Genomic DNA, 20,000 nt, shown 5'->3' on the forward strand with positions numbered 1-20,000 from the left:
ACTAATTTCTGTGTATTTTGTAGAGACAGGGTCTCACTATGCTGCCCAAGCTGGTCTTGAACTTCTGGGCTCAACCGATCCACCCGCCATGGCCTCTGAAAGTGCTAAGATTACAGGTGTGTGCCACTGTGCCCAGTCAGTTTAATTCTAATTAAGATCAAGATTATCTGTAAATACGAGTTCCCTCTCTCCAAATCTAGAATTTGCTGGCATTAGTCACATGTCTGAGGAAGCTGACGATGGGACCCACATTGAGATACTAATCCCAGGGCTTGGTGGTTCAGGGCACTGTACTGACAGCATCTTGACTGCTTTGCCTGTTGCCTGGAAGGGGTGCCGTGTGGCGCCTGGCAGGTGGCAGAGTGGCCAGAGGCCATTATTACTCTCTTGAGTTACGGTGTTCTCAAGCCCAGCTGAGTCCACACAGCCGATGTGGACGGACTAGGACAGATCCGATGACTCAGCGTCCAAGTTCAGTTGCAAATGCAGCCTCATTTCTTTCTTTGAAGTAGAAAATCAAAGTTCATAGATTAGATGAAAGAATAGTCATTGTACAAAAGTAATTATAGTGTGTGTACTTTTCTTTGTCTACAGGAGCTGTAAAATTGACAAGCTTGGCATGTGGAAATCAGCACATCTGGGCCTGTGATTCCAGGGGTGGAGTTTACTTCCGTGTAGGGACTCAGCCTCTCAATCCCAGTCTCATGCTTCCAGCCTGGATAATGATTGAGCCACCTGTCCAGGTAAGCAGAAGTTAGCTGGTGGAACTCACTCTTCAGTAAGACAGAAACTGTGAGGATGCTGGTACTGGGAAAAAGGATCCGCACAGCCTCTAGAGGCCTCCCAGCAAATGCGGGGAGCCATGCCCCGAGGGTCTACACACTCTCATTCATCAACATCACAACTGGAATTCGGGATTTGTGAAGTTTAGAGCTGAACAGACTGTTACAGATTATGAGTCAACACGTATATTTTCTCTTTCAAAATAATAATATTTCGTTTTTGACTTTTTACTAAGTGAATATTATTTTTTAAATCTGCCTATATATTGGAACCTCTATTTTATAATAATAATGATAATAAATCAGTACCCAGAAGTATAAAGAAGGTAAAAGTTACTTTGAATCTTGTCATGGAGAAAATGCTGAGTACCTCTCCTGGTTTGTTGAAGAAATTCCGTTTCCTGTCCAGCCCACTGCTGGCCAGCTCCTGCCATGTTTCAGCTGACCGTGCATCCCAACACAGAGTCTGTGTTCTCCTGACCTCCAGCACTCAGCTCACAAGGAGAAGTCTGATTTGAATGTACTATCTAGTTACCCTTAAAGATCCCACAGGCTTGGTTCCTGTGCTGAATAGATTTCTGTTGAAGTTTATAACTGGGGGCTGTAGTTTTTTGAGACTTATTTGCCCAGACTCCTGCCAGCCCCCATTTGGTGACTCTGTTGGGAAACAGGTGAAGTTGCCAATTGTGGAGGCAGCAGTGGGGCAGGGGGGATGGTTCGTTGTTGGGCAGAGAAACCTTCAGTGGAGTCAGGAAAGAGGTAAAGAGTAGGGTAAATGCCTCTGTGCATAACTGTCTACATTTTGGTCATGGTGAGGCCTCAAGGATGAGGACACCAGTGGTGTCCACCAGCCCTGGGGAGTGTGGTGGTGGGAGAACCTTTACTGAAATCAGCATTTGGCTCCAGAGCTCTGTGGAGGCCACCACTAGCGGTCATGGCCACAGGGAGGCTTCTCGTCCTCCTTGGTGGGTCTTCCTCCTCCAGAGGGTGATGGGGATGATATTGTCTATGACAACACTTTGTGAATGATACGGCACTGTCAAACATGAGGTTGTACATAATGAATTATAACACATGCTCTGTTTTCCCTCTGCACACGGTGACGTACTCATAGTGGCACAGAGGGAGAGTCCACCCTGCAGAGAGGAGCCTTCCTCACTGCCATGTTTAGCACTGCTGGGGCACAGTGATTATGAAAAGCAAGCCGCCTGTCATTAGTTTCATTATTGTCCTTAAATTCTCTGGTTGCCCGCACCCAGGTAGACTCCTTTGACACACCACTGTCAATACGTTCCTTTTTTCCTTCTAACAACTTTATATTTTTCCTTTTAAGTTACAACCCGCATAACATAAAATTTCAGCCTTCTACAGTGTGCAGCTCAGTGGCTTTAGCATCAGTTAGCAGCAGTTAGCACCATCCAATTCCAGAGGATTTCCATCACTCCAAAACAGAGAGAACACCCTTACCCATTAGCAGTCACTTCCTGTTCTCACAGAACCAGCCCCTCCGCCCATGGCAGCCACTCATCTGCTTTCTGTTTCTATGGCTTTGCCTATTCTGGACATTTTATATAAATTGGATCATATAATATGTGGCCTTTTTTATCTGACATCTTTCACTTTGTATCATGTTTCGGAGTTCATCCACGTTGTAGGTGTATCAGTTCTTAATTCCTTTTTACGACTACATCACAGCTCTGTTGTATGGATAGGCCACATCGGTTTATCATTTCACCAGTGGATGGACATTTGGATTGTTTCTGCTTATTGGCTACTGTGAATAATGCTGCTGTCAACATATGTGTGCAAGTCTTTAGGGAGGATGTGTGTTCCCAGTTCTATTGGGTATCTGTCTGTAAGTGGAACTGCAGGTCATGTGGCGATTCTGTGTTGAACTTTTTAAGGATGTCAAAGTGTTTTTCACAGTGGCTGCACCATTTGTGTTCCACCAGCAAGATATGAGGGTTCTAGTTTTTCCCATCCTCACCAATTTTTTTTTTTTTGAGCCAGAGTTTCGCTCTTATTGCCTAGTCTGGAGTGCAATGGCGCCATCTTGGCTCACTACAACCTCCGCCTACCGGGTTCAAGCAATTATCCTGCCTCAGCCTCCTGAGTAGCTATTACAGGCATGCACCACCATGCCCAGGTGATTTTTGTATTTTTAGTAGAGATGGAGTTTCACCATATTGGTCAGGCTGGTCTCGAACTCCTGACCTCAGGTAATCCACCCTACCCTGGCCTCCCAAAGTGCTGGGATTATAGGCATGAGCCACTGCGCCTGGCCTTTCCAATTTTTTGTTGTTATTTTATTTTTCTGGTCTCAGAAACTGCCTCATATGTCTAATTTTTTAATACTAGTCATCATAGTAGTTGGAAAGTGGTATCTCACTGTGGGTTTGATTTGCATTGACCTAACAACTAATGATATTGAACATCCCTCTTTTCATGTGTTTATTGGTTATTTGTGTATCTTCTTTCAAGAACTGTGTGTTCCTTTTTTTTTTTTTTTTTTTTTTAAGATGGAGTCTCACTCTGTTGCCCAGGCTGGAGTGCAGTGGCACAATCTCTGCTCACTGCAATCTCTGCCTCCTGGGTTCAAGCGATTCTCTTGCCTCAGCCTCCTGAGTAGCTGGAATTACAGACATGTGCCTCCACGCCTGGCTATTTTTTTTTTTCCATATTTTTTTTAGTAGAGGCAGGGTTTCACCATGTTGGCCAGGCTGGTCTCAAACTCCTGGCCTCAGGTGATCCGCCCACCTCGGCCTCCCAAAGTGCTTGGATTACAGGCGTGTGCCACCACGCCCAGCCTCAAATCTTTTGCTCATTTTTAAATTGTGTTATCTTTTACTGAGTTTGTTTGTTTGTTTGTTTTGAGATGGAGTCTTGCTCTGTCGCCCAGGCTGGAGTGCAGTGGCATGATCTCAGCTCACTGCAACTTCTGCCTCCTGGATTCAAGTGATTCTACTGCCTCAGTCTCCTGAGTAGCTAGGATTACAGGCATGCGCCACCATGCCTGGCTAATTTTTGTATTTTTAGTAGAGATGGGGGTTTCACCATGTTGGCCAGGCTGGTCTCGAACTCCTGACCTTGTGATCCGCCTACCTGAGTCTCTCAAAGTGCTGAGATTACAGATGTGAGCCACCGTGCCCAGCCTGTTGAGTTTTATATATGAGTTCTTTATGTATTCTGGGTACTAGACCTTTATCAGACACATGATTTACAAGTATTTTCTTCCATTCTGTGCATTGTCTTTTACTTTCTTTATGATGTTCTTTGATGCACAAATATTTTTATTTTGATGAAGTCGAGTTTATTAATTTTTTCTTCATTTGCTTCTGCTTTTAGTTGCCTAATCCAAGGTCACAAAGATTTACCTCTATGTTTTCTTCTAGCAGTTTTGTAGTTTTAGCTCTTACATTAAGTGCTTCATCCATTTTGAGTTGATTTTTGAATATGGTATGAGATAGGTGTCCAAATGCATTCTTTTACATGTGGGTATCCAATTGTACCAGCACCATTTATTGAAAAGACTATTCTGTCCGCATTAAATTATTTCAACACCCTTGTCAAAATCAATTGATTGTAAATATAAAGGGTTGCTACTGGACTCTTAGTTATATCCCAGTGATCTGTGTATCTATCCTTAAACTACACTGTCCTGATTACTTAGCTTTGTCGTAAATTTTGAAATCAGGAAGTATGAATCCTCTAACTTTTTCTTTTTCAAGATTTTTTCAGCTACGTGGAGCCCCTCCTACATCCATGTGAATTTTAGGATAAGTATGTCAATTTCTGCAAAAAAAAATACTAACTGGAATTTTGAAAGGAATTGTGTCGAATCAGTAGATAAATTTGGAAAATCTTCCAGTCTGTGAACATGGGATGTCTTCCCATTTATTTAGATCTTCTTTACTTTCCTTCACCAATGTTTTGTAGTTTTCAGAGTATATGTTTTATACTGCTTTTGTTAGGTTTATTTCTAAGTTCTGTATTCCCTTTGATACTATTGTAAATGGAGCTGTTTTCTTCATTTTCAGATTGCCCATTGCTAGTATAGATTTTTGTATATTGATCTTGTGTCTGGCAACCTTGCTAAACTTGTTTATTGGGTCTAACAGGTTTTTGTAGATTCTTTTGCATTTTCTATAGATGAGATCATGGCTTCTGACATGGTCTGCCAATAGAGATAATTTTACTTCTTCCTTTCTATCTGTATGTCTTTTATTCTACTGTCTTGCCTGATTGCCCTGGCTGGAACTTCTAGTAAAATGTTGAGTAGAAGTGGCGAGAATGGGCCTCCTAGTCTTGTTTCTGATCTTAAGGGGAAGGCATTCAGTCTTTTACCATTAAATATGATGTGAGCTTTGTGTTTTCTTAGGCTCCCTTTATTAGGTTGAACTTCCCTTCTATTCCTAGAAGGAATTCTAGGAGTTCTTTCTGTTCCTAGTTTGTTCAGTGTTTGTTATGATGAAAGAGTGTTGGGTTTTGTCAAATGCTTTTTCTATGCCTATTGAGACGGTCATCTGGTTTTTTTCCTTTATTAATATGATACATTATACTGATGGAGTTTTATATGTTGAAACACAGTTTCATTCCTGGGTTAAATCCCAGTTGGTCATGATGTGAAATCCTTTGTGTGTATATGTTGCTGGATTTGGTTTGCTAAAGTTTTGTTGAGGATTTTTGTGTCTATATTCATGAGAGATATTGGTCTTTGGTTTTCTTGTCATGTGTTTGTCTGGATTTGGTATCAAGGGAATGCTGCTGGCCTCATAGAATGCACTGGGAAGTGTTTTCTTCTTTTCTACTTTTTGGAAGAGTTTTTGAAAGATTAGTTTTATTTTTTACACCCCATTTGTTAGAATTCGTCATCCCATCCATGAATTCATGTAGCCATGTAGGCCTGAACTTTTTTTGTGGGAAGTTTTTTTGACTACTGGTTCAATCTCTTTATTCATTATAGGTCTATTCAGAATTTTTTTTTTTTTTTCTGACATGGAGTCTCACTCTGTCACCCAGGCTAGAGGATGTTGGTGCGATCTCGGCCCACTGCAACCTCCGTCTCCTGGGTTCTTGCAATTCTCCTGCCTTGGCCTCCCTAGTAGCTGGGACTACAGGCACGTACCACCACACGCAGCTAATTTTTCTATTTTTAGTAGAGACGAGGTTTCACCATGTTGGCCAGGCTTGTCTTGAACTCCTGACCTCAAATGATCCACCCTCCACAGCCTCCCAAAGTGCTAGGATTACAGGCATGAGCCACCGCACCCAGCCTATTCAGAATTTTCTATTTCTTCTTCTTCTTTTTTTTTTTTTTGAGATGGAGTTTTGCTCTTGTTGCCCAGACTGGAGGGCAATGGCACAATCTCAGCTCACTGAAACCTCCACCTCCCAGGTTCAAGCAATTCTCCTGCCTCAGCCTCCCAAGTAACTGGGGTTACAGGCGTGCACCACCATGCCCAGCTAATTTTGTTTCTTGTGTTTTTTTTTTTTTTGAGACGGAGTCTCGCTCTGTCGCCCAGGCTGGAGTGCAGTGGCACGATCTCAGCTCACTGCAGCCTCCGCCTCCTGGGTTCAAGCAGTTCTCCTGCCTCAGCCTCATGAGTAGCTGGGATTACAGGCATGCACCGCCACACCCAGCTAATTTTTGTATTTTTAGTAGAGATGGGGTTTCACTATGTTGAATAGGATGGTCTTGATCTCCTGACCTCGTGATCCACCTGCCTCGGCCTCCCAAAGTGCTGGGATTACAGACGTGAATCACTGTGCCCAGCCTAATTTTATATTTTTAGTAGAGATGGGGTTTCACTGTGTTGGCCAGGCTGGTCTCGAACTCCTGACCTCAAGTGATCTTCCCACCTCGGCCTCCCAAAGTGCTGGGATTACAGGTGTGAGCCACTGCACCCTGCCTCTTTTTCTTCTTGATTCAATCTAAGTAGTTTATTCTTTCTAGGAATTTGTTCATTTCATCTATTTTATCTAATTTGTTGGCATCCAATTGTTCACAGTATTCTTCTGTAATACTTTTTATTTCTGTGAAATTGGTAGTAATGTCTCCTCTTTCTGATTTTATAATTTGAATTGGCTGGGCACAGTGGCTCATGTCTGTAATCCCACTTTGGAAGGTTGAGGCAGGAAGACCACTTGAGCCTAGGAGTTCAAGACCAGCCTGGGCAACATAGCAAGACATCATCTCTACCAAAAAAAAAAAAATTACCTGGACCTGGTAGTGCACCTGTAGTCCCAGCTACTCAGAAGACTCAGGTAGGAGAATTGCTTGAGCCCAGGAGTTCAAGGCTGCAGTGAGCTATGATTGCCAGTTTTATTGCCAATTGCCACTATACTCCAGCCTGGGCAACAGAGCACAACTCTAATAATAATAATAATAATAATAATAATAATAATAATAATAATTTGAATCTTCTCTCATTTTTTCTTAGTCAGTCTAGCTAAAGGTTTGTCAGTTTTGTTGCTCTTTTCAAAACACCTCCTTTTGGTTTTCTTGCTTTTTCTCTGTTGTTTTTCTATCCTCTATTTCTTCTATTTCCAGTCTGTTACTTCCTCCACACATTCTTGTGCACAGTGCATTGCTTGATAGTGATATTCCTCTGGTAGCTCCAAGGAATATTTGTCACAATTATCACGTACATATGGAAGACCTGTGGTAACACTGGACTGTAAAGTTTGTAGGATCCCAGTGCAGAGGCAGGCCGGCGTTAGTAAAGGGCTGCTGAGTGCAAGAGCGAGATTTGCAGGATGTGTTGTGGAAAGAACGTCCTTGAGTGGGTTGAGCGCCCATGTGCCTTGCCTCCTCCTTTTCCCAGCAAGCCAGAGGCCAGGATGCTGGAGAGTAGGGCAAGCAGGAAGCTGCCGGGCTCAGTCCTCAGTGGGGCTGGAGCCACCCTTGCCTCTGCTGTGTGCACCTCTCTGCAGCCATGGGGCCACACAGGTACCTGGCAAAAGGGTTACATGGAGAACGGTGTGCAACCACAATTTCCTGTTCCTGTCTCCATGTAGACTCTAGAATAACCTCTAGGAAGCAAAGCTAAAATGGGGCAGAGAGCTTTGCTTAAAGTGCTCTATTGACTGTGGTGATCAACAGCTTTGCCAGGAAAATGGCCAAAATAGAACAAATTCACATGAAAGGACCTCAAAGCTCTGCTCTGAATAAAGTAGTGATTGCTAAATGGGATGTTAAGCATGAACTATTTCAAGTAGTTCTGCTGAATAGAGCCACATTTTCTCATTGAGTTAGCTTTTAGCATGCTATGGAAGACATTCAGTTTGCCATGGATTCTGTAGATACAAAATGCTTTTCAAGTTGGTTTCTGTGGGAAAGAAATCAGGCTTCACATGTACACAGGCCTTTCTACTGCACTTTGCCAAGCACTGCCTTATCCTTAACCCTTTTATTGCCCCAGGAAATAGAAAAGTCCGTAGTTCCCCCTACTTTACGAGGAAATCTGTTACCCAGAACAGTTGAGCAATTTGCCCAGGATCCCAACTCTGGTGTGTGCCAAGCCCAGGCGGGGACCCAGGCCCCCAGCTCCCAGGTGCTGCCCCTGCCGAGGCTCCCCTGGGCTGAGGAAGGCGCTTCTCCCGGGCTGCTGGCACTGACGATTGTTTGCTGAGATCAGAAGTGAAGACAAGCTCTGCTGCCAGGCGCTCGCCTTGTGCCAGGCTAATGCCTGAAGCACATCTTTCCCTCAGTCCTCACAACAACCTGGGAAGTGACTGCGTCTTTCCCCATTTGACAGAGGAGAAAACCCTAGCTCAGAGGTTCAGAAAGTTGCCTGAGGCCTCATAGCGGGCAGGCGGCAGGGGTGGGACATAGACCCAGGTGTGTGACACCCGCCTCTGCCTCTCCTGTGGCTCTGAGGTCCAAAGCCTGGGCCAGGACCAACTGCAGGATGGCAGCAAGCACCAGGTTGTGGCGACATGTCATAGGCTTAGTGGCCTCACACGTCGTATTTTAGGACAAAGCCTACACATGCGAATCTTTAAATTGCAGAGGGTCCTGCAAATGAGCCCAGGAGTGAGGGGAGACGGGGGTTCACTCTGAGGACTGGAACGTCAGAAGAGTTGGTTGAAGCTGAGGATTGGAGAACAAGCGGGGTTTATGTATTTTGATTATGTTGTACATCTTTCCACTTTGTTTTATTTGTTCTTCGACTTGAGCTTCTTCATCTGCGTAGAGGATGTATTTGCAGTGGAAAAGGAAATGGAGGCAGGGGATAGATGCTCAAGGGCACATGAAGTGAAGCCACAGAAATCTTTTAAAATTAGCATCAGCTTCTCTATTTAGTTCTGTTGTCCTATTCTCTTCTCTGGGAAGATACCCCTCCTGTAGTAGTTTTGCGGTAAAGTTTTAACAAAGTACTCAAAACAAATGACTCAGTTTTCAGATTTGCTAACACTTGCAAGGGTTTGGAGAAAATATTTATAGTTGTGTTTAGCATCTTCATAGTCTGGAGTTTGCTGTTTGAGTTAGAGAATTTTCTGTCTGTGTTAGAGGTACCTCTAACGCAAGCATAGTTGGTGTGAAGTTTCACATTCTGTGTGCCCCATGTGCTTGAGTAGAAGAGGTGTCTGTTCTTACTGTGCTTACAGTGGACTCTGAAATGGTGTCTATGGTGTGGTTCCAGTTTTGTAAAACAAAACTATAAAATCCCACTAGGCTGGGTGCAGTGGCTCATGCCTATAATCCCAGCACTTTGGGAGGCCAAAGTGGGAGGATCACTTGAACCCAGGAGTTCAAAATCAGCCTAGGCAGCATAGTGAGACCCCGTCTCTACAGGTAATTTTTAAAATTAGCCAGGTGTGGTGGCGTGCACCTGTGGTCCCAGCTACTCCAGCTACTCAGGAGGCTGAGGTGGGAGGATCACTTGAGCCCAGGAGGTCAAGGCTGCAGTGAGCCACGTTTGTACCACTGCACTCCAGACTGGGCAACAGAGCAAGACCCTGTCTTAATCAATTAATAAAAATAAAAAATAATTTCCCACTGAAAACCTAGAAGAAACTACAACAAAGGTGACTGTTATGGGGCCGGGCACGGTGGCTCATGCCTGTAATGCCAGCACTTTGGGAGGCCCATGTGGGCAGATCACCTGAGGTCGGGAGTTCAAGACCAGCCTGACCAATATGGAGAAACCCCGTCTCTACTAAAAATACAAAATTAGCTGGGTGTGGTGGTGCATGCCTGTAATCCCAGCTACTCAGGAGGCTGAGGCAGGAGAATTGCTTAAACCCGGGAGGCGGAGGTTGTGATGAGCCGAGATCGCGCCATTGCACTCTAGCCTGGACAACAAGAGCGAAACTCCATCTCAAAAAAAAGACTATTTTGATCCAGGGATTATAAGTGATTAAAATTTACCATGTTTTCCCATAATGGGTAGGAAAACTTTTTCATGATCAGGGAGAAAAATAGGTATATTTTACAAGGGACCCATCTTTTGTGGGTCAGTGAGCAACCTTTCTTCTCCGAGGCACGTCTCTGACCTACCCAGCCCATATAAATCTGAACCCCAGTAGGTTGTCCCCCCTTCCCCCTGCCCCACACAAAGATTTTAGAGCTAGAAGGAGACTGGAAAACACATAACCTTGCCACTTCCTTCTGCAGATGAGGAAAGCAAGGCCTGGCAAAAGCAAGGTTCCTGGTCTCAGGGTAGTCAGTGGTTGTGCCGGGCCTCCTCAGCCCCTCATCCTCAAGGCCCACAACAGAGCAGCGGCAAGAACAGTCCCATCCAGGGACACTCACAGGCTACCGTAGAGACACACGCAAACCACTGGCGCCTGTGCTTCCAGAGCTGTGGGCAGAGTGCCATGGAGCCAGCTGGAGAGGGAAGTGCTGTCAGGGCCTTGGAGTGGTCAGAGGATCTCACAAGAGGTGGCACTGGTACAAGAAAGGCAAGTAGGAGTGTGGCAGGCAGGCAGGACAGAGGGTGTTCTAAGCAGAGGGGACATGAAGTATAGGCACTGAGCAGAAGGCACCCTTGCCCAGGGTGCAGAAAGGGGCTGTATTGGGAGACTGGCACAGGCCGGGGCAGGGAGGGCTGGGCTAAGGCATTGGCATCGTTCTTGAAGAGTTTGAAGCCAGGCAGGTGGCCTGGTCAGACCATGTTTGAGGAAGGAGCCTGTGTCACAATTCCCTGTGACCAGTCAGAGGGTCTTCTGCTGGACAGATCACATGCACCCATAAGTTGGTCAGATGCCCAGAAGTGTTTTGCCTCAGATATGGAGCAAAATTAGCCTGACACTAAATGCAGCTCTGGTCCTACCTACTGGAGCTTAAAGCAAGACTCCGAAGAATCAAACTGTTTCAGAGTAACTTACCAGCATCTTAGAACAAAGCTCAAGAATATTTACAGATTGCAAAAATATCCAACATCAGCAAGATAAAATTCACATGGGCAACCAATTAACATTTACCCAACAAGCAGAGAAGCAGGAAAATACAACCTGCAATGAAAGGGGAAGAAATCCATCAATAGGAGCTGACCCAGAAATGATACAGATGGTAAAATTCATAGACAGGACATTAAAACAGTTGTTACACCTTTATGTGTTCAAGAAGCTAGTAGAGAGATTCAGCCTGTTAAGTAGAAAATGAGAGATATAAAAACTCCAGGCTAGGCCAGGCATGCAACGGCTCACACCTGTAATCCCAGCACATTGGGAGGCTGAGGTGGGCAGACCACCTGAGGTCAGGAGTTGCCTGGCCAACATGGCAAAACCTCATCTCTACTAAAAATACAAAAATTAGCCAAGTGTGGTGGCACACACCTGTAATCGTAGCTACTCAGGAGGCTGAGGCAGGAGAATCACTTGAACCTGGGAGGTGAAGGTTGCAGTGAGCAAAGATTGCACCACTGCACTCCAGCCTGGGCAACAGAGCCAGACTCTGTCTCAAAAAAAAAAAAACAATAACAAAAAACTCCAGGCTGGGTGTGGTGGCTCGCGCCTGCAATCCCAGAACTTTGGGACGCTGAGCTGGGAGAATTGCTTAAGCTCAGGAGTTCAAGATGAGCCTGGGCAAGATGGCAAGACCCTGCCTCTAAAAAAAAAAAAAAAAAAAAAAAAAAAACAAAAAACAACAACTCAAATCAAATTTGTAGGGATTAAAATTGCAATGTCTGAGCTGAAAAATACACTGGATGAGATTAATGGCAGCATAGAAATTGCAGAAGAAAAGACTAGTGAGCTTGAAGACACAGCAGTGAAAAACCATCCACACTGAAGCCCAGAGGGAAAACAGGCTGGAAAATGTTCAGAGAATCAGTGAGCACAGACCCCTTCAAGTGGCCTCACGGAAATGAAATCCAAGTCTTAAAAGAAGAGGGAAGAAGGGTGACAGGAAAAAAAGATGTGAAGAAGAAATACAGCTGAAAGTTGTCCAAATTTGATGAAATAATTATGCTGAGTCAAGAAGCCAAAGAATACATACTGTTATCATTTCATTTATATAAAATTTGGCCAGGTACAGTGGCTCATGACTGTAATCCCAACACTTTAGGAGGCTGAGGCGAGCAGATTGCCTGAGCCCAGGAGTTCAAGACCAGCCTAAGCAACATGGCAAAACCCCGTCTGTACAAAAAATACAAAAATTAGCTGGGTGTGATGGTGCACACCTGTAGTCCCAGCTGCTCAAGAAGCTGAGGTGGGAGGATCCCTTGAGCCCAGGAGGCAGAGGCTGCAGTGAGCCATGATGGCTGCCACCTCACTCCAGCCTGGGTGATAGAGCGGGACCCTGTCTCAAAAACAAACTTATTTATATAAAATACTAGAAAATGCTAACACAGGCCAGGTGCTGTGGCTCATGCCTGTAATCCTAGCACTTTGGGAGGCCAGGGCAGGTGGATGACCTGAGGTCAGTAGTTCAAGACCAGCCTGGCCAACGTGGTGAAACCCCGTCTCTATTAAAACTACAAAAGTCAGCTGAGTGTGGTGGTGCACACCTGTAATCCCAGCTACTTGGGAAGCTGAAGCAGGAGAATTGCTTGAACCTGAGAGGCAGAGGTTGTGGTGAACCGTGATGACGCCATTGCACTCCAGCCTGGGCAACAGAGCGAGACTCCGTCTCAAAAAAAAAAAAAAGGAAAGAAAATGCTAACACAGATCAGTGCTTACTCAAGGCCTGGCAGAAATTTCAAAGGGGAGGTGTGGCAGTGGCTTCAAGAGTGTATGCATATGTCAAAGCTTACCCAATTATGTACTTTAAATGTGTGCATTTCATTGTATGTCAACATACCCCTGTAGAGCTGGGTTTTTTTTTTTTTTTGAGACAGAATCTTGCTCTGTAGCCCAGGCTGGGGTACAGTGGCGCGATCTCGGCTCACTGCAAGCTCCGCCTCCTGGGTTCATACCATTCTCCTGCCTCAGCCTCCCAAGTAGCTGGGACTACAGGCACCCGCCACCATGCCCGGCAAATTTTTTTTTTTTTTTTGTATTTTTTGTAGAGACAGGGTTTTACCATGTTAGCCAGGACATACAAAACATTAGCCAGGCGTGGTGGCGGGCGCCTGTAGTCCCAGCTACTCAGGAGGCCGAGGCAGGAGAATGGTGTGAACCCAGGAGGCATACCTTGCAGTGAGCCGAGATCGCACCACTGCACTCCAGCCTGGGTGACAGAGCGAGACTCCGTCTCAAAAAAAAAAAAAAAAAAAAAGAGGTAGCCAGGACGGTCTAGATCTCCTGGCCTCGTGATCTGCCCACCTCCCAAAGTGCTGGGATTACAGGCGTGAGCCACCGCACCCGGCCTGTTTTTGTTTTTTAGAGACAGAGTCTCACTCCATTGCCCATGCTGGAGTGCAGTGGAGTGATCGTGGCTCACTGTAACCTCAAACCCCTGGGTCAAGCCATCCTCCCACCTCAGCCTCCCAACCAGCTAGGACACTACAGGCATGCACCACCGCACCTAGCTAATTTTTAAAAAAAATTTGTAGAGGCATAGTCTTGCTATGTTGCCCAGGCTGGTCTTGGACTCCTGGCCTCAAGCAAGCTTCCCACCTTAGCCTCCCAAAGTACTGGGATTACAGATGTGAGCCACCATGCCTGGCCTCTGTAGAGTTGTTTTAAATATTAAAGTGTAAAAAAAAAAAATTTAAATGAGCCGGGTGTGGTGGCTCATGCCTATAATCCCAGCACTTTGGGAGGTCGAGGCGGGTAGATTGCTTGAGCTCAGGAGTTCAAGACCAGCCTGGGTATTATTGTGAAATCCCATCTCTATGAAAAATACAAAAGTTAGCCAGGTGTGGTGGCATGTGCCTGTAGTTCCAGCTACTAGGGAGGTTGAGGCTGCAGTGAGCTGTGATCATGTCAGTGCACTCCAGCCTGGGTGACAGAATGAGACCCTGTCTCAAAAAAAAAAAAAAAAGAAGAAGTTTTAAATGAAGATTATAGGGTACCCTACATTGTGTTTGGTTTGCAGAGGGAACAGAAATGAGTGAAACTGCCTAAGCATGGTGGCTCACACCTGTAATCCCAGCACTATGGGAGGCCGAGGCAGGTGGATCACCTGAGCTCAGGAGTTCAGGACCAGCCTGAGAAACATGGTAAAACCCCATCTCTACCAAAAATACAAAAAATTAGCTGGGCATGGTGGCACATGCCTGTAATTTCAGCTACTCGGGAGGCTGAGATGGGAGGATTGCTTGAGCCCAGGAGGCGGAGGTTGCAGTGGGCTGAGATCATGCCACTGCACTCCAGCCTGGGCGAAAGAGTAAGGCCCTGTCTCAAAAAAAAAAAAAAAAGGAAATGAGTGAAGCTGTTTTTGGAGTTAACTGACCAAAAGTTAAATGACTAAAAGAAGAGCGAGGCAGGAGGTTATAGAAGCAATCATGAAAAAAATACAGATCCCCAGGGTCCCAAACTTGGTTTCCGAGGATGGGTATAGTGTTTGAACTTGGACTTGAGACTCAATGGGCATTTTCAGTGACCAGCAGGTAAAGAGGCTTGGCCTAGTGTTTCTGAGTAGGGAAGAGTGCTCCTCCCTGCTGCCTTGGAAGGACTATCTGCTGCTGGACCACCCTGAGGACTGTGAGACATTAGCTCCGTGGGCTTCTAGGCTCCTGGCAGTGAACCTCTGGGAGTGAAGGATGCACAAAGGATGTTGTGGGAAAGAGAAGATCTGAGATGTCCTTTGGGTCATCTTTGGAGGATCTTGACTCTGAGGCTGGAGGGTTTGTGGCTAATTCCATGGGCAGTGGGGGCTGTTGGAGGCTCTTGAGCAGGGCCGGACAGGACCCAAATGGGGAAGGTCTGCAGTGAGCTGTGGAAATTCTTTGGCCTGATTCGCTGGATTTGTGGTGCACATCTGTGAGATGTGAGATTGGGATGGAGTGGACATGGGGACTCTGACATGGATTGTTTTGGGGCAGAGGAAGCCAATCCATGCTGGCGTCCCAGCCTGGGTCTGTAATCTCATTAATCTCCTTTTGGTGACTGGACCAGTTGCCTGTACAAGTGCCTCTTGGTCTCCTTGATCCAACCTCACTGAGCCAGCGTCGCTTGTATGCATGATAACTGCAAGACTTCCTTCCCAGCTGGCCTGCACGCAGGTGCCTTGGAGAGGCATTGGGCAGATGGCACGTGGCCATTTCCAGCAGTGGGGCACAGTGCTCAGGGAGACTGCAGCATCCTGGAGCCCTGCCAGCCAGGAGGGACTGTTCCCATTGCGGGCAGAATCTGTTACTGGGGCAGAATCTGTTACTTGCAATCAGAAGAACTTCAACTAATACTTGTTTTTTGCCTGTGAATTCAATTGACCTTGGGAATGTTGCTTAAACTCGCCTTTCACTTTCATTTTCCTATCAGTAAAGTGAAGGGTCATATCCACATTAGAGCCATCAGAGGAGCTTATTAAAAATGTCCAGGCCTCGGCCCTCCCTGGAGATACGAATTCAGCAGGTCTGGGGTGAGACCCAGGCATCTTGGTTGGTTTTTTTTTTTTTTTTTTTTTTTTTATTGATTTATTTGAGACGGAGTCTCGCTCTGTCGCCCAGGCTGGAGTGCAGTGGCATGATCTCGGCTCACTGCAAGCTCCACCTCCCAGGTTCACGCCATTCTCCTGCCTCAGCCTCCCGAGTAGCTGGGACTACAGGCGCCCACCACCACACCTGGCTAATGTTTTGTGTTTTTAGTAGAGATGGGTTTTCACTGTGTTAGCCAGGATGGTCTCGATCTCCTGACCTTGTGATCCGCCTGCCTTGGCCTCCCAAAGTGCTGGGATTACAGGCGTGAGCCACCATGCCCGGCCTATTTTTTATTTTTGAGACAGAGTCTCAGTCTGTCATTCAAGCTGAAGTGCAGTGGTGCGATCATAGCTCACTATAACCACAAACCCCTGGGCTCAAACAATACTCCTGCCTCAGCCTCCAGAATGGCTAGGGGTATGCACCATCACACCTGGCTCATTTTTTTATTTTTATTTTGTAGAGATGAGGTCTTGCTGTGTTGTCCAGGCTGGTGTCAAACTACTGGTCTCAAGTGATCCTCCCACCCCTCAGCCTCCCAAAGTGCTGGGATTGCGGGCGTGTGCCACTGTGCCCGGCCAGTTGTGTTTTTTGGTTTTGGGGTTTTTTTTTTGTTTTTTTTTTTTTTTGAGATGGAGTCTTGCTCTGTCGCCCACTGGAGTTCAGTGGGGTGATCTTGGCTCACTGCAACCCCCGCCTCTTGGGTTCAAGTGATTCTCCTGCCTCAGCCTCCTGAGTAGCTGGGAATACAGGTACCCGCCACCACGCCTGGCTAATTTTTTTTTTTTTTTTTGAGACAGGGTCTCACTCTGTCACCCAGGCTGTAGTGCAGTGGCACAATATCAGCTCACTACAACCTCTGCCTCCTGGGTTCAAGTGATCCTCCCACCTCAGCCTCTTGAGTAGCTGGGGCTACAGGTGAGTGCCACTATGTATTTGTATTTTTAGTAGAGACAGGGTTTCTCCATGTTGGCCAGGCTGGTCTCGAACTCCTGATCTCAGGTGATCTGCCCGCCTCGGCCTGCCAAAGTGCTGGGATTGCATGCGCGAGCCACTGTGCCCAGCCACACCCAGCTAATTTTTGTATTTTTAGTAGAGATGGGGTTTCACTGTGTTGGCCAGGCTGGTCTGGAACTCCTGACCTCAAGTGATCCACCTGTCTTGGCATCCCAAAGTGTTGGGATTTCAGATAGGAGCCACCACACCGAGCCTGGTTTTTATTTTTCATGAAAGTCATACATGAAATGCCAAGTGTGGTGGTATGTGCCTCTAGTCCCACCTACTCAGGAGGCTGGGTGGGAGGATCACTGGAGACCAGGATCATCCACCGCACGCCAGCCTGGGCAACAGAGTGAGCCTCCGTCTGTAAAAGAAAGAAAACAGAGTCACATGTGAAAATCAGTAGGTTGACATGTCAGTGGGTTCTATAAGATGTGCTGTAAGAAACATGTCTCTCCTGCCAATTTTGCCCTCTCTGGAGAGCTCCTTTCAGTTCTTTTCGCTGCCTGTCTCTGAATGCTGCTTCGGGAGCTGTGTTTGGTCCCCTGACTTCAGGTGTTTCTGGTTGACTCTCTGCGGGAAGAGAAGCATGCAGAGCTCTTGCATCCCCCGTCCCCCATTCCCCCAGCCACCCACCTCCCTTCCTGCTTCCACCCTGCCAGAGCTGCCGCGCTTCCTGGGCACGGGCCTTGCTGTGAGGACAGAGGAGCTCTTCACAGCGGAGGCAGGGGATGAATCACACCTGCAGTTCCTTGTCTGTGTGACTCTTTGTTTTCCCTGGACTTGATAATCATCTTGTTTGCTCATCTAGTTTTTTTTTTTTTTTTTTTTTTTGAGACAGAGCCTTGCTCTGTTGCCCAGGCTGGTGTGCAATGGTGCGATCAATCTCTGCTCACTGCAACCTCCAACTCCTGGGTCCAAGTGATTCTTCTGCCTCAGCCTCCCGAGTAGCTGGGCTTAACAGGCGTGTGCCACCACGCCCAGCTAATTTTTTGTATTTTTAATAGAGACGGGGTTTCACCACATTGGCCAGCCTGGTCTCAAACTCCTGACCTCAGGTGAGCCACCTGCCTTGGCCTCCCAAAGTGCTGGGATTACAGGCATGAGCCACTACACCCAGCCTGCTCATCTAGTTTTCTAAGTGCAGTTCCACACATTCAATCCCAAACTCTCTGCCAGTTGTCTCACACATTAGGAATGTGTCCTCTCCATTTCTTCCCCCTGCAGAGATCTCTCCTGCACCCTCTTGGCCAGCTCCAGTCTGGCCTCATTCCTCTCTCTACCCAGGACCCAGCTGTTGTCCTAGCGTCACCTTTGACCTCCCCTCATGTTAGAGCCCCTTTCTCCCGGATCCCGGGTCTTCCTCTCTCTGTGTCTGTGTTTGTTTGGGTGGAGTTTATCTTCCAGTCGGTTCCCAAGGAAGGGTTCATGGTTGGTGACTTTTTGGAGGTATTGCATGTCTGAAAAGTCTTTCATCTGTGTTCACCCTTGACCTTGCTGGATATAGCAGTCTAGGTTGGAAACCATTTTCCTTTAGGATTTTGAGGGTCTTCCTCCATTGTCTCTCAGCTTCCAGGATTGCTACTGAGAAGCCAGAAGCCTTTCTTTTTTTTTTGAGACGGAGTCTCGCTCTGTCGCCCAGGCTGGAGTGCAGTGGCACGATCTCGGCTCACTGCAAGCTCTGCCTCCCAGGTTCACGCCATTCTCCTGCCTCAGCCTCCCGAGTAGCTGGGACTACAGGCGCCCGCCACCACGCCTGGCTAATTTTTTTTTTTTTGTACTTTTAGTAGAGATGGGGTTTCACCGTGTTAGCCAGGATGGTCTCGATCTCCTGACCTTGTGATCTGCCCGTCTCGGCCTCTCAAAGTGCTGGAATTACAGGCGTGAGCCACCGCGCCCGGCCCAGAAGCCGTTCTAACACCTGATCCTTGATACTTGACCTGTTTTTCTTTCTGAAAGTTTGTAAGGTCTCTTTGTTCCTAGTGTTATAAGAACAGATACATAGTGGTATGCCTTGGTGAGGGCTGTGTTCATCCTTGCAGCCAGGTGGTTGCAGCCTATGTGCTGGTGGGTGTCTGGGTCCTCTGCTGGGGTCCTCTTCTGCCCCGCCTCTCTTGTTTTCCTTTTTTTGTTGTTATGTTTTTGTGTGTTGTTGTTGTTGTTGTTGTTGTAGGGTTTTTTGTTGTTGTGGGGTTTTGTTGTTTTTTTTTTTTTTTGAGACAGGGTCTCTCACTCTGTCACCCAGGCTGGAGCACAATGGTGCAATCACAGCTCATTGTAGCTTTAAACTTCTGGGCTCAAGCAATCCTCCCACCACAGCCTCCTAAGTAGCTGAGACCACAGGCATATGCACCATGTTCAGCTAATTTTTTAATTATTTTTTGTAGAGATGGAGTCTCACTATATTGCCCAGGCTGCTTTTGAACTCCTGGGCTCCAGCAATCCTGCCACCTTGGCCTCCCAAAGTGCTGGATTCCAGGCATGAGCCACTGCACCTGGCGCCCCTCCTGTTTTCTGTTTGCTCTGGCTGAAGGCCTCCTTTTTCTTTTCTTTTTTTTTTTTTTTTTTTGAGTTGGTGTTTTTGCCCTTGTTGCCCAGGCTAGAGTGCAGTGGCGCCATCTGGGCTCACTACAGCCTCTGCCCCCTGGGTTCAAGCGATTCTCCTGCCTCAGCCTCCCAAGTAGCTGGGATTACAGGCACCCACCACCACGCCCGGCTAATTTTGTATTTTTGGTAGAAATGGGGTTTCACCATGTTGGTCAGGCTGGTTTCGAACTCCTGACCTCAGGTGATCCACCTGCCTTGGCCTCCCAAAGTGCTGGGATTACAGGCATTAGCTACTGTGCCCAGCCTGGAGGCTTCCTTTTGTATTGTGGACTTTCTAAGCTGGCCTCCACTTTTCTTTTCTCTCCTGTTTCTGTCTTTTTATGCTTTTATCCTACTTTCTAGAAGACATTCTCAACCTTATTTCTCCAACCCTCTGTCAGATTATTTCCATGATCACATGTTTAATTTCTGAAAGTTCCTGTTGTTGTTTGATGGCTGTAGAGTCAGTCTTCTCTCATCTCCCTAAGGATGTTTTGGAAGTTTCTTCTCCCTGCCTGGTCTTTGTGTGTCCCAAGTTGTGTGTTTTCTGTCTAGTTCGCCTTTTACATGGCAGAGGCTTTCTTCAGATGTTGGCAGTCCCCTGGTTGGAAGAGTGAGGCCCAGCAAGGCTGACTGGAAGCCCTGAGCACATGCATGGAGCCTG

The 20,000-nt window shown here is 46.7% G+C and overlaps 1 protein-coding gene across 3 annotated transcripts in view; it reads left to right on the forward strand.

Annotated features, from left to right (window-relative positions):
* The window catches only part of TECPR2 (tectonin beta-propeller repeat containing 2), a 136,566-nt gene that overhangs the window by 95,312 nt on the left and 21,254 nt on the right, over positions 1-20,000 (forward strand). For 2 of the 3 annotated variants that reach the window (XR_008620989.3, XM_055098037.2), the window contains exons 17-18: positions 24-116; positions 595-743. Coding sequence is in view for 2 of the 3 variants with exons in the window: in XM_055098037.2 (XP_054954012.1) it covers positions 24-116; positions 595-743 (242 nt within the window). In the remaining variant the exon portion in view is untranslated. The remainder of the gene's footprint in view (positions 1-23; positions 117-594; positions 744-20,000) is intronic. The other variant, XM_034938193.3, reaches the window with a different exon arrangement.

Source organism: Pan paniscus, chromosome 15, assembly GCF_029289425.2.
Source record: "Pan paniscus chromosome 15, NHGRI_mPanPan1-v2.0_pri, whole genome shotgun sequence".
In the NCBI taxonomy this organism is placed as follows: Eukaryota; Metazoa; Chordata; class Mammalia; order Primates; family Hominidae; genus Pan; species Pan paniscus.